At 47.3% G+C, this 13,896-nt stretch overlaps 1 protein-coding gene across 5 annotated transcripts in view; it reads right to left on the bottom strand.

Annotated features, from left to right (window-relative positions):
* mybpc1 (myosin binding protein C1) overlaps positions 1-13,896 on the bottom strand; it is an 88,374-nt gene that overhangs the window by 9,776 nt on the left and 64,702 nt on the right. For all 5 annotated transcript variants that reach the window (XM_055650526.1, XM_055650523.1, XM_055650524.1 and 2 more), the window contains 10 exons: positions 12,888-12,992; positions 12,101-12,289; positions 10,950-11,084; positions 9,485-9,652; positions 8,483-8,571; positions 6,411-6,606; positions 4,591-4,730; positions 3,142-3,301; positions 2,253-2,389; positions 1,234-1,420 (listed from right to left, as the gene is read on the bottom strand). In XM_055650526.1, coding sequence (XP_055506501.1) covers positions 1,234-1,420; positions 2,253-2,389; positions 3,142-3,301; positions 4,591-4,730; positions 6,411-6,606; positions 8,483-8,571; positions 9,485-9,652; positions 10,950-11,084; positions 12,101-12,289; positions 12,888-12,992 — 1,506 coding nt within the window. The remainder of the gene's footprint in view (positions 1-1,233; positions 1,421-2,252; positions 2,390-3,141; positions 3,302-4,590; positions 4,731-6,410; positions 6,607-8,482; positions 8,572-9,484; positions 9,653-10,949; positions 11,085-12,100; positions 12,290-12,887; positions 12,993-13,896) is intronic.

The raw sequence follows: 13,896 nt of genomic DNA, 5'->3' as shown, positions 1-13,896 counted from the left end.
CTAAGAGGGAAAGATAGATCAGCCATGATTGAACGTCGGAGTAGACTCGATGTGCCGAATAGCCTAATTTTGCTCCTATGACTTCTGAACTAATGAAGGCAGGTACAATGACAACATGTAAAAGAGTAGTTTGTAGATGGGAAGGGTTTAGAGGCATATGAGCCCAATGCAGGCCAATGGGACTAGCTCAGGCCACTCGATCAGATGGATTAGTTAGGCCGAAGGGCCTGTTTTTGTGCTGTGAACTGCTCTTTATGACTCTGAGAACAATGTCAAAATATGGAACAAAACAGAAAAGGGAAGGGACTTAATATCCAGTGGACTGGATGATGGGGAGAGACACCAAGGGCTAGAGACCCAAATGTGATCAGAAAAGGTGTGCCTGGTCTCTAGATTGGAGTTTTACATTCTAAATCGATATCCCAACAGGACCAAGAGGGCCTGAGCTATGAGTAGAGGTTGATATGACTAGGACTTTATGCATGAGGATGAAGGGTGATCTTTTAGAGGTGTATAATATCATGAGGGAAATATATAGGGTTAATGTGTCGTCATTTACCCAGAGGATATAGATTAAGCTGATGCGAGGAATAAGATTATGAGAGGAATATAGGTAGGTAAATGCACAGACTAGGGTATGGGATTCAAGACAAGAGCACATTGTTTTAAGGAAAGAGGGGCAAGATTTAATATGAAGTTTTTCGCTCAGAGGGTGTGAAATGTACTGCCTGAGGAGGTTGTTAAGGTAGGTACAATAACATTTAAACAATATGGATAAACAAGGAACTAGAGATGCTGGTTTACAAATAAATGTTCAAAGTGCTGGAGTAACTCAGCGGGTCAGGTAGCATCCCATGAGAACATGGTAAGTGACATTTTGGGTTGAGACCTTTCTCCAAAGTGATTGTGATGGGATGGAATGGGAATATAGTTCGAGAGGAGGAAGGGCAGGACAAAACATGTGGAGAGGTATACGGAGAGGAACAGTTGAGAGGAATATCGGCAAAATGTGGGTGAATGGGACTAATGTAGATGGGCCACCTTGGCTAGCATGGACGAGTTGGGTCTAAGGATAGACACAAATTGCTGAAGTAACTCAGCGGGTCAGGCAGCATCTTTTGAGAAAAGGATGGGTGATGTTTCGGGTCTGACTGAAACTGCTGGGTCTAAGGGACTTGTTTCTGTGCTCTATGCCTAAGAAACCAGCAAGCGTCACTGTACCAATGAGCTCACCTTTGACCTCCATTTTACACTCCACTTCATCCTCGCCCAGAGGGTTGATGGCTTTACAAGTGTACAGGCCGCCGTCGTAGGGACTGGGCTTACGGATCTCCAAGGTACAGACACCCTGGTTCGCGAACATCCGGTATCGAGGGTTGTTCTCGATCACCATCCGGTTCTTCATCCAGGTTATTATGGGCTAAAAACAGAGGGGAAAAAACCAACACAAAGTCAAAGCCCAGCTGTGGAAGAGGCGGGAGCACCAGTTGACCTTGGCGCAGCAGTATAGTCGCTGTCTCATAGCAATAGTAACCCGGGTTCAAAACCGACCTCGGGTGCTGTCCGTATGTGGAGTTTTTTTTTTGTTGCATGCTATCCAGTCAGCGGAAAGACTATACATGATTACAATCAAGCTATCTAAAATGTACAGACACATGCTAAATGGAATAACATTTAGCGCAAGATAAAGTCCAGTAAAGTTTATTAAAGACAGTCCAAGGATTTACATCAAGGTAGATGGGAGGTCAGGACCGCTCTCTAGTTAACTGTTGGGAAGGAACTGTCCCTGAATCTGGAGACATGTTTTTCACACCTTTACCTCTTGCCTGATGGGAGAGGGGAGAAGAGGGACCGACTGGGTTGAGACCTGTCCTTAATTATGCTGGTGGCCTTGCCGAAGGAGTGTTGAGTGTCAATGGAGTCAATGGAAACGGGTATTCATTGTTGGGGATGCCCTTGATGACTATCAGGATGTGTTGCACAAAATTAGAGGCCAAGGTATCAAAGACTATGTGTAGGAAGGAACTGCAGATGCTTGTTTATGCCAAAGATAGACACAAAATGTTGGAGTAACTCAGCAGGTCAGGTGGTTTCTCCGGAGAAAAGGAATAAGTGATGTTTCGGGTCTGAAGAAGGGTCTCCGCCCGAAACGTCACATGTTCCGTTTCTCCAGAGGTGCTGCCTGACCCGCTGAGTAACTCCGGCACTTTGTGTCTATTATCAAAAACCTTATTTGGATGTTGGGACAATACCTTGGGGAAGCCTCTCACGCTGCAGTTCAAGGTCGCGTTATATCCAGACACCGCGATCGTATTGATAAGAGGATGGGTGAACTTTGGCGTCTCATTGAAGTCAAAGTCGTTGTACTCAGGAGACTTTAGCGACAGACCTACAAGAGATGACAAGAATTAGAACATTCCACCCACAATTAGCAACATTTGGAAGACACTGGACAGGCACATGAAAAGATTTGGAGTGTATGGGCCAAATGCAGGTAAACGGGAACCTCATTGGGATATACATAAATTACTTAAATATAGGTAGATTGGTTAGTAAGTTTGCAAAATTGCTGGGGTCACGGACTGTCAAAGTCGAAGAAAACTGTCAAAGTAGATGGGGGGAGGGGGGGGGGGGGATAGAGATCAGTTACAGATATGGGCAGAGAAATGGCAGATGGAGTTTAAACTGAGCAAGTGTGAGGGGTTGTGCTTTGGGAGGTCAAAAATTAGGGGAGATTTTCACATAATTGTAGGACCCTTAACAGCATTGATACAGAGAGGGGTCTTGGATTCCAACTCCAAGTCTTGACTAGAATAAAGGGGAGGTCATTTAAGAAACTTTTTCACCCAGAGAGTTGTGAATTTATAGAATTCCCTGCCACCAAGGGCAGTGGAGGCCAAATCACTGGATGGATTTAAGAGAGAGTTAGATAGAGCTCTAGGGGTTAGTGGAGCCAATAGATATGGGGAGAAGGCAGCCATGATCACAATTAATGGCGGCTGGCTCGAAGGTTCGAATGGCCTCCTCCTGCACCTATTTTCTATGTTTCTAAGTCAAAAATCTAAAGTCAGAAATGAAGGGGAAATCTTCATGTCCAGAGGAACTCTTCATCAACGAATTTGAGAGGGAACGTGAACCGACCCTGCTTCTTAATCAAGGCGCTGTTCTTTGTTCTGGTTGCCTCATCGCTCAGTCCACACATGTTCTCCGCAAAGACTCTGAAGTAATACTCGTTCCCCACGATGAGGTCGGGGATGAAGCAGTTGGTTCTGTGGTAGTGATCAACAACCGTGTACCAGTCCTACAGAGGGAGAGAAACATTCACCGCGTCAGTAGGTAGACACAAGGAACTGCAGGTGCTAGTTTAACAACAACAAAAAGACACAAAGTGCTGGAGTAACTGAGTGGGTCAGGCAGCATCTCTGGAAAACACGGATAGGTGATGTTTCAGGTCAGGACCCTTCTTCAGGCAGATTGTGATGACTTTGGACTTGAGATACAGTGCAGAAACAGGCCCTTCGGCCCACCAGGTCCGCGCTGACCCGATCAACCCGTGCACAAGCACTATACCGCACACTAGGGATAATTTACTTTTTTTTTTAACGTAGCCAATTAATCTACAAATCGGTACGTCTTTGGAGTGTGGGAGGAAATCGGCACACTCAGAAAAAACACATGCAGTCACAGGGAGAACATACAAACTCCGTACAGACAGCACCCGTAAGCAGGATCAAACCTGGGTCTCGCCAAAGGGCCCGTTTCCGTGCTGCATCTCTAAACTAAACCCGTTTCACGGAACACCTTCGCTCAGCCCGCCTGAACCAACCTGATCTCCCAGTTGCTGGACACTTTAATTCTCCTTCACATTCCTACACAGACCTTTCTGTCCTTGGTCTCCTCCATTGTCAGAGTGAGGCTAAATGCAAATTGGAGGAACAGCATCTCACATTTTGCTTGGGCAGCTTGTAGCCCAGTGGTATGAACATTGATTTCCCTCACTTCAGGTAGCCCCGGCATTCCCCCCCTCTCTCTCTATCCCTCCCCCACCCAAATCAAACTAGCTTCTCGTTTTCACCTAACAAACAGCAAACAATGGTACACAAAAAAGCTGGAGAAACTCAGCGGGTGCAGCACCATCTATGGAGCGAAGGAAATAGGCAACGTTTCAGGCCGAAACCCTTCTTCAAAACAGCAAACAATGGCCTGTTTCCTTTATCATTGTTACTTTTTTGCATATCTTTAATTATTTGTTCTTTATCTCTCCACATCACCGTCTATATCTCGCGTTTCCCTTATCCCTAACCAGTCTGAAGAAGGGTCTCGACCCAAATCGTCACCCTTTCCTTCTCTCCAGAGATGCTGCCTGCCCCGCTGAGTTACTCCAGCGTTTTGTGTCTATCTTCGGTTAAAACCAGCATCTCAGTTCCTTTTTTACACTAAACTAAAAGGAGCCTGAGAACCGTGATCTCCAGGTTCAAGAACAGCTTCTTTCCAGCAACCCATCAGGGCTCTTGAACACTGCACCGCACTAAACTCAGCAGCTTAGAACCTCCATGGACCTCTCGGGCCACTCTTACCACACAGTCTTACCATGGTCTTTTTGTCGGCTTTTTGAATCGTGTAGCCGGTGATGGCTGCGTTCCCATTGTCCTTGGGGGGCGTCCATGCCAACTCAACATTGGTGTCCCAAACTTCAACGATATGTACAGTGAACGGGGCGCCCGGTTTCTCTGTGGAGGCGATCAGTCGGTTAGATTTCCCCTCACTTGTTCAGGGACCCCGACCCTCGTTACCGCGTCCCATCACCAAGCATTTATCTGCCTGATGGCCAAGGGGTGGTTGAAGCAGAGACCAGCATTTAAGCAGGAGACCTCTTGAATGGCCAGGACAGAGAAGGCTACAGACCAAGTGCCGGTCAATGGGATTGGTATCGATAGATAACTGATGGGGCAGCATTGACTGTAGGAATGGGCAATAACTGCTGCTTACCACCAGGGAGTGCCGCACGATGGCAGCCTCGCCAACAGTCTGTATGTTTTCATCTTTTTTGTGTTATTTTTAGTGTGTTTTAAAAGCTTGTGTTAATGTTCTCTGGTTTGTTTTATGTGGGGAGTGGGAGGGGGTCAGGGGAAACTTTTTTTCAATCTGTTAACTTGACAGAGATGCGATTGTTTTCCGGATCGTATCTCCGGTCGCTCTGCGGCCTAACATCATGGAGCTGGAGGCCTTGCTCAAGACTGACTTTGAGCCCCACCGCGGGGCTGTGGACTAACCATCAGAGCCGATCCCTTGCCTGGGATCGACACTCCAACCGATTCCACTGCGGATTTCACCATCGAGGAGCACGCAGTCTCGGGTAGAGACCGATGTCAGGACCCAGGGTCAGATCGCCCGGCACGGGGGGAGCTGACATTCCCCCCCCCCCCCGATGCAGGAGCTTGATCGCTCCGACACGAGGGCCCAAATGCCACCGACTACAGGAGCCAAGATCGTCCCGTCAACGGAAGGCTCAAGGCCCCCTAAAGCGGGGGAACAAAGAAGGGATGAGAATGAACTTTTTCTCGCCTTCCATCACAGTGCGGAATGTGGAGGAGTCACTGTGGTGGATGTTTATGTGTAAATGTATTTTGTGTGTTCTGTTGCTTTTTATTGGTATGACTGTATGGCAAATGAAATTCCTCGTTGTTGCAAAACATACTTGGCTAATAAAGTATGATTATGATTAATATGATTAAGATTTTCACAGAGAGGATGTGATCCGCAAAATTAAAATTTTAAATATATAAATTTTGGGGAAATTAAATCAAAATGAAAATTTCGGGATCACAGGTCCTAAATACTCCATCCAAGACCGCAAGAAATTGCAGAGAGTTGCGGACATAGCCCAGACCATCACTCGAACCAACCTCCCTTCCATTGTCTCCATCTACACTTAATGGTGCCTCGGCAAGGCTAACAGCATAATCAAGGACCAGTCTCACCCCGGTCACGCCACTTTCTCCACTCTCCCATCAGGCAAGAGGTACAGGTTTGAAAATACATACCTCCAGATTCGGGGGCAATTTCTTCCCAGCTGTTCTTCCCCGGCAAGTGAACTGACTTCTCACCAACTAGAGAACGTTCCTGACCTCCCATCTACACCATTGGAGACCTTCAAACTATTTTTAATCAGGCTTTACTGGACTTTATTGTGCACTAATCATTATACCCTTTATCCTGTGGACGGTTTGATTGGTATCATGTTTAGTCTTTCCGCTTACTGGATAGCAGGCGACAAAGAAAGCACCTTGGTACACGTGACAATAATAAACTAAGTAGAATCATTCTCCTTTGACTAATTGTCTCCAGTTTCGACCAAACAAATGGGAGGTTGGCCTGGGCATGGAATGGAAGGACACTGGTTTACGCACCTACTACCTGAATGACAATGGTGGCCTTGTCCTCAATCTTCTCCACCTGCACCGCAAGCTCATAATTGCCGGAATGATACCTCTCGGTTTTGCGGACGAAAATCACGGTGTCCGTTTCCGTGTTGCGAATGCTGATGGTGCTTAGATCCAAAGGACCACCATCTTTTGTCCAGGAGACCTTTGGCCTGGGTTTTCCCTGGGAATAAAGAGTCAAGAGTCAAGTCAAGAGTGTTTCATTGTCAGACGTATCAACAATGGAAATTGAAATTCTTACTTGCAGCAACTTAACAGACCCGTAAATGCTAAAACATGCAAATAACATATTAGAATTTTTTTGAATTGTACAAAGCAATATCCACAATACTAGTGCAGAAATCAAAGTCCGTAGTGCAACCAAAGATGGTCCAATGAAGATTAGTATTGTGCAGTATTCAAGAGCCTGATTTAGTTCAAGGACATCGGTTAGTTTAGCAATACAGTGTGGATACAGGCCCTTCAGCCCACAGTCCACGCCGACCAGCGATCACCCGTACACTAGTTCTAGCCGACACACTGGGGACAATTTACAGAAGCCAATTATCTACAAACCCGCACGTCTTTAGAATGTGGGAGGAAACCGGAGCACCCAGAGAAAACGTATCCAGTCACAGGAAGAATATGCAAACTCCGTACTGACAGCACCCGTAGTCAGGATCAAAACCAGGTCTATGGTGCTGAAAGGTAGCAACTCTACCGCTGTGCTGACTTATCAGTGTATGGCCTAACTCTGACAGTGATGTAATTCCAAGTCTGGATGGTGTGCCACTTGGAAGGGAACCTGCAGTGATAATGTTCCGGTGGACTTTCTGTTTTTGTCCATTTGGGTGGGGCAGGTTTAGTATGTAGACACAAGGAAATGTGGATGCCGGCCTGCCAAAAATATATATATTGCTAGATTTTACCCCTGGAGTAACCCAACGAGTTAGGCAGCATCTCTGGAGACCACAGATACGACACGTTTCTGGTCTGAAGCCTTCTTCAGGCTGATCATAGTAGGGGTGGAGAAAGCAGGAAGGGAGGTGAGGATGGGACAAAGCCTGGCAGGTGATAAACCAGCATCCACAAGTCTGTTTTATTATATATTATGATAGGTGGATACAGGTATGGTGGGGGGGGGGGGGGGGGGGGGGGGGGGGGGGGTGGATCGGCAGATGGTTGAGCAAAGGCTTGAGATGAAAAGACTAGACGTGTGAGATATGGAGAGAAGAGGCGGAAAATGTGAAGCCAGAGGAAAGAATATCAGTGGAAGGTGACGGGGGAAGGGTGAAAGGGCTGTGCATCCAGGTGGGGCACAGGGAAGAGATGGGGGAAGGAGGAAGGAGAGATGCAGGGACGCTTGTAGGTTAGTTAACTAAAATTGGAGAATTCATACGGTTGGGTTGTAAGCTAAGCAAGCGGGTTTGGGAGGCGGTATTGAAGCAGCCTGGGTGAGTGACTGAAGGGGATGAATGTTCAGGGTGGTGGGTGGGGTGCCGATCAAGAGGACTGCTTTGTCCTGGATGGTGTTTGAGGGCCTTCATCTTGGCAAGGGGAGAGTGCTCTATCACTCGCTCCTTGCAGTCGCCCCTTGCAGATGGTGCCACAGCTAAGGAAATCTGAAACTCCAGTTTCAGGAACAGTTTCTTCCCAACTGTTATCAGGCAACTGAACCATCCTCACACCATCCTCTCACCAATGACTTAACATTTACCTAATGGGAGACCCTCGGACTATCTTTAATCGGACTTTACTGGAATTGCACTAAATGTTATTCCCTTTATCCTATATCTGTACATTGTCAATGTCTCAATTGTAATCATGGATAGTCTTTCTGCTGACTGGATAGAAGGCCATGAAAAGCATTTCATTGTACCTTGGAACGCATGACAATATTAAACCAAATTAAACTAAATTCTGGGGTGTTGCGAGCTGACCTACTCGTAGAGCAAGTGTGAGATTATTAACCCCCAGCCAGGTCCCAGCCCATACTCTGCCTAGCAGCCAGGGTGAGTGGCTGAGCAACACAGGCCCTCGCTCCGTAACGCTCTGCGAACCTGGAAAGGGATCATGAGATTCAGCGACTCCCCAACTTTGCGAATGTACGTCTGCTTCAGCTGCCGGGGAAGACGGATCTTGGGAGGCTCTGAAAGAGACGGCGGTGGAAGAAGTGAGTGAAATAGTGTAACACCTGACACTCACACACAGTCTCTTTCAAGCAGTGTCGGTCTCTCGCACACAATCTCTCACACACACACACACACAGTCTCTCTCTCACACACACACACAATCTCTCTCTCACACACACACACAATCTCTCACACACACACACACAATCTCTCTCTCTCACACACACACACAATCTCTCTCTCACACACACACACAATCTCTCTCTCACACACACACACAATCTCTCACACACACACACACAGTCTCTCTCTCACACACAGTCTCACACACAGTGTCTCTCTCACACACACACAGTCTCTCTCACACACACAATCTCTCTCTCACACACACACACAATCTCTCTCTCACACACAGTCTCACACACACAGTCTCTCACACACACACAGTCTCTTTCACACACACAGTCTCTCTCACACACACAGTCTCTCTCTCTCTCACACTCACACGGACTATCTTTAATTGGACTTTACCTTGCACTAAACGTCACACCCTTTATCCTTTATCTGTACACTGTGGAAGGCTCGATCATGTCCAGTCTTTCCACTGACTGGTCGGCACGCAGCAAAAAAGCTTTTCATTGTGCCTCGGTCCACGTGACAACAAACTAATCTAAATTAAACTAAACTACCCCATTGTGGACATTGGACTTTGTCTATGGAACTGATGCGCTACAATGCCGGGAATGATATTCTACACTCTGTATCTTCCTCTTTGCTCGACCGATTGTACTTGAGGTTGACTTGATTATGTTATATCTGATCTGTTTGGATAGTAAGCTTTTCAATGTACCTCGGTCCACGTGACAATAATAAATCCAAGCCTACGCCAGTGAGTGAGTGCCTGACCCTGGGGCAGAGACGGTTACTCACCCACTACCTCCTTGACGAGTATGGACTGGGCCATGCTGATCGGGGGGCTTTCTCCGGCCGCGTTCACAGCCTTTACTCTCACGTGGATCTTCTCGCCAGTCGGCAGGCCGTTGATGGTGTACTTCGTCAGGTCCGTCAGCTCGGTATTCGCCACAATCCACTCGTCCTCTGGAAGGCAGGGAAGGAAGAGATGAATGTCGCAAGCGTTTGGAGAGAATACAACTTGCCTTTAAATGCTGCCAAACATTCCAACAGGAAGGAACCCTGAACCACCAGGAGTTGCCGCGGGGATCGGCGACGTTCGAGAGGCTGGAATCAATGAAATTTTGACATATGCAGCCGAGGTACCCAGGGCAAGATTCCTGATTCCTTGGAAGATGAGGGGTGTATAAAATCACGAGGGGAATTAACAGGGTGAATGCCCATGATAGGGAAATCAGGAACCAGGGGACATAATGTTTAAGGTGTGGAAAGATTTATTAGGAACCTGAGGGGCAACTCTTTCACATAGAGAGTGGCTGGTATATGGAACGAGCTACCAGAGATAGTTGAGGCAGGTACAATCAGATTCAGTGCAGCGGAGAGATAAGTTTTTTTGGCCTTCCATCACAGCGATGTGATGGATGTTTATGTAAATTATGTTGTGTCTTGGGTCTATTTGTTTGTAAATGTATGGCTACAGAAACGACATTTCGTTTGGACCTCAAGGGGTCCAAATGACAATTAAATTGAATCTTGAATTTATAAGATATTTGGACAGGAATTTGGATAGGAAATGTTTACAGGGAAAATGTAATAAAAAGGAACTGCAGGTACTGGTTTATACCAAAGATTGAAACAAAGTGCTGGAGTAACTTAGCAGGTCAGGCAGCGTCTCTGGAGAACCTGTATAGGTGACATTTCTGGTTGGGACTCTTCTTCGGACAGAGGGAGATGGGCAAAATGTGGGCGGCTCGGTGGGGCAATGGTAGAGTTGTTGTCTTACAGGGCCCGAGGCCCAAGTTCGATCGTGACGTGCTGATTTGTAGATTAATTGGCTTCTGTAAATGCTCCCTAATGTGTAGGATAGAACTAGTGAACGGGTGATTGCTGGTTGGAGTGGACTCGGTGGGCCGAAGGGGACTGTTTCCATGCTGTATCTCTAAATTTAACTAAACTAAATGGGTGGGAACGAACCGCAGATTCTGGTTTATGCCGATAACAGACATAGTGGTGGAGTAACTCAGCGGGTCAGGCAGCATCTCTGGAGAAATTGGTGACATTCCAGGTCTGAAGAAGGGTTCAAACCCGAAAAGTCAGCTGTTTCTTTGTTCCAGAGATGCTGCCTGACCTCAGTGTTACTCTAGAACTTTGTGCCTGTCTTAGTCTTACACTAAATGGGATGGGCGTGGATGGAAGGATTGGTTGGCAAGGGCGAGTTGGGCCGAAGGGCCTGTTTGCGTGCTGAGTGACTTTATGAGCTTACTTCCTTCCAGGCAGTACTCGATGAGGTAGCCATCCAGCCCCGCCGCACCGATCCGTTCAGGCGGACGCCACTTGAGTGAGACGCTGGTGTCCGTCACGCCGTCGCAGGCGAGCAGTGTGGGTTCGCTGGTTGGCGCTAGGGAGTAAACAACACGGGAGGGATGAGCGGACCCTCGGTGTAGTCATTTACACATTGTAATTGTACCCACCTCCACCATTCCCCCCCGTGCTTCATACAATTATGAGCAGATTCGAAGCTTGACAACGCATCCTCCACAATTGGTGCCCTGCAAGAGTGTGTTCCCAGTCCACCATTATACTCCCAATACATTCACGACTGTGCTCCGGATTCCTCCCACATGTTTTCAAGAGAGAGTTAGATCTAGTTCTTAGGGCTAACGGAATCAAGGGATATGGGGAGAAAGCGGGAGTACTGATTTTGGATGTTCAGCCACGATCATATTGAATGGCAGTGCTGGCTCGAAGGGCCAAATGGCCTTCTCCTGCACCTATTTTCTAAGTTTCTATGCTTCTACATCCTACAGACGTGCAGGTCTGTTGGTTAATTAGCGTCTGTAAATTGTCCCTAGTGTGTAGGGTAGTCGCTAGTCGGCGCAGAGTTGGTGGGCCGAACGTCCTGTATCTCCAAACTATAATAAATTAAGATCATATAGCCAAATTCAGCTCTAACTCTAAATCTGCCACAGGGAAGTGTAAATGGATGGACAATCCATCCACACCTCACACTGCCTCAGCAAGGCCACCAGCGTAATCAAGGACCAGTCTCACCCTGGTCACCCCCTCTTCTCCCCTCTCAGGTACAGCAGTGTGAAAACGCGCGCCTCCAGATTCAGGGATATTCTCACCAGCTGTTATAAGGCAACTGCACCATCCTATCAACAACTAGAGAGCGGTCCTGAGCTACTATCTACATCACAGAAGACCCTTGGACTATCTTTAATCGGACTTTACTGGACTTTATCTTGCACTAAACCTATTTCCCTCTTTCCTGTATCTGTACATTGTGGATGGCTTGATTGTAATCATTTACGGTCTTTCTGCTGACTGGATAGCACAAAACAAAAAAGTTTTTCACTGTAACTCGGTACACATGACAATAATAAACTAAACTAAACAATGGCTTGACTTTACCGAGGGGGACGAAGGCCTTGGATGGATCGCTGGGCCGAGACATCCCAATGGCGTTGACCGCAATGACCTGGACTTCATAGGGAATCCCTTCAATCATGTTCTTGGGTTCAAAGGTCATCTCTTTGCAGAGGTCAAAGTTGAGCCTCATCCACCGGGAGCTTTGTTTCTTCTTCCTCTCGATGATGTAGCCTAAAGGTCACGGAGAGGAGTCAATGATCAACCAGAGGACATAGATTTAAGGTGAGGTGGGAAAGATATAATAGGAACCTGAGTGGCAACTTTGTCCACGGGTCAGGTGGAAGTAGGGAGTATAACAACAGGTCGGCACAGTGGCGCAGCGGTAGATCCTCCTGACCACCGGTGCTGACTGTACAGAGTCGGCACCTTCTCCCTGTGACTGCGTGGGTTTTTTCCGTGTGCTCCGGTTTCCTCCCTCACGCCAAAGACGTACAAGTTTGTAGTTTAATCATCAACGGTAAAAATTGTAAATTGTTTCTAGTGTGTAGGATAATACTAGTGTACGGGGTGATCGCTGGTCAGCGTGGACTCAGTGGGCCAAAGGGCCTGTTGCAACGCTGCATCTCTAATGTCGAAAGTCTATCAACATGTAAAAGACATTTGGACTGGACTGGTACTATACATTTGCTTGGAAAGGTTTAGAAGGATATGGGCCAAACGCAGGGTGGTGGGACTAGTGTAGATGGAGCAAGTTGGGCCGAAGGGCCTGTTTCCATACTGTGTGACTTTATCACTCTTTAAGGTCCTCTGGCATGGTATCCTGAGTCACCTAGAATCGGCGAGTTTCCGTCGTAGTCCGGAGGGTTCCACATCATCGAGCACCAGTCACCTCCCACCTCAGTAACTATTGGAGCTGGCGGAGGGTCAGGGACATCTGTGGGAAAGTGAGGAAGGATCCAAGGTTAGCAGTATGACCAAGCAAGCCCCGTCTCACTCATGGGGCAGCAATACTCTCTCCTTATGCTCCACTCAGTTTATTCCCCCTATATTATCGGTTCACAGTATGAGCATTAATACATTTTCTTGCTGAATTCACACGTTTACAACTCATAGAAGCAGAATTAAACCATTCGGCCCATCATGTCTACTGTTACTGTCCCTGTTCTAATTCTCCGGAGAGCCAGAGGGACACCTGTAGATTACGGCAAGGCTTGCATGCTATGATCAGTTTGTATGTTCTCCCTGTGACCACGTGAGTTTCCACCCGTTTCCTCCCACACTACAAAGACGTATAGGTTTTTAAATTAATTGGCTTTGGTTTAACTGTAAATTGTCCCAAGTGTGTAGGATAATGCTAGTGTATGGGGTGATCACTGGTCGGCATTGACTCGGTGGGCCGAAGGGCCTGTTTCCGCGATGTATCCCTAAAACTGTAAGACTAAAACTAAAAACTGACCCCCATCTCTGTTGGGCAATCAACACTAGTAGGCCTGGATAGAGTGGATGCGGAGAGGATGTTTCCACGAGTGGGAGAGTCTAGGACCAGAGGCTATAGCCTCAGAATAAAAGGATGGACCTTTATATAGGAGGAATTTCTTTAGTCAGAGGGTGGTGAATCTGTGGAATTCATTGCCAGGAGGTCAAGTCATTGAGTATTTTTAAGGCAGAGATGAATAGATTCTTAGCTACACAAAAATGCTGGAGAAACTCAGCGGGAGCGAAGGAAATAGGCAACGTTTCGGGCAGAAATCCTTCTTCAGACTGGTGGGGGGTGGCGGGGAGAAGAAAGGAAAAAGGAGGAGGAGGAGCCTGAGGGCTGACGGATGGGAGGAGACAGG

The sequence above is a fragment of the Leucoraja erinacea genome, chromosome 19, assembly GCF_028641065.1.
Source record: "Leucoraja erinacea ecotype New England chromosome 19, Leri_hhj_1, whole genome shotgun sequence".
Taxonomy (NCBI): domain Eukaryota; kingdom Metazoa; phylum Chordata; class Chondrichthyes; order Rajiformes; family Rajidae; genus Leucoraja; species Leucoraja erinaceus.
This window is presented reverse-complemented; position numbering and strand designations above follow the sequence as displayed.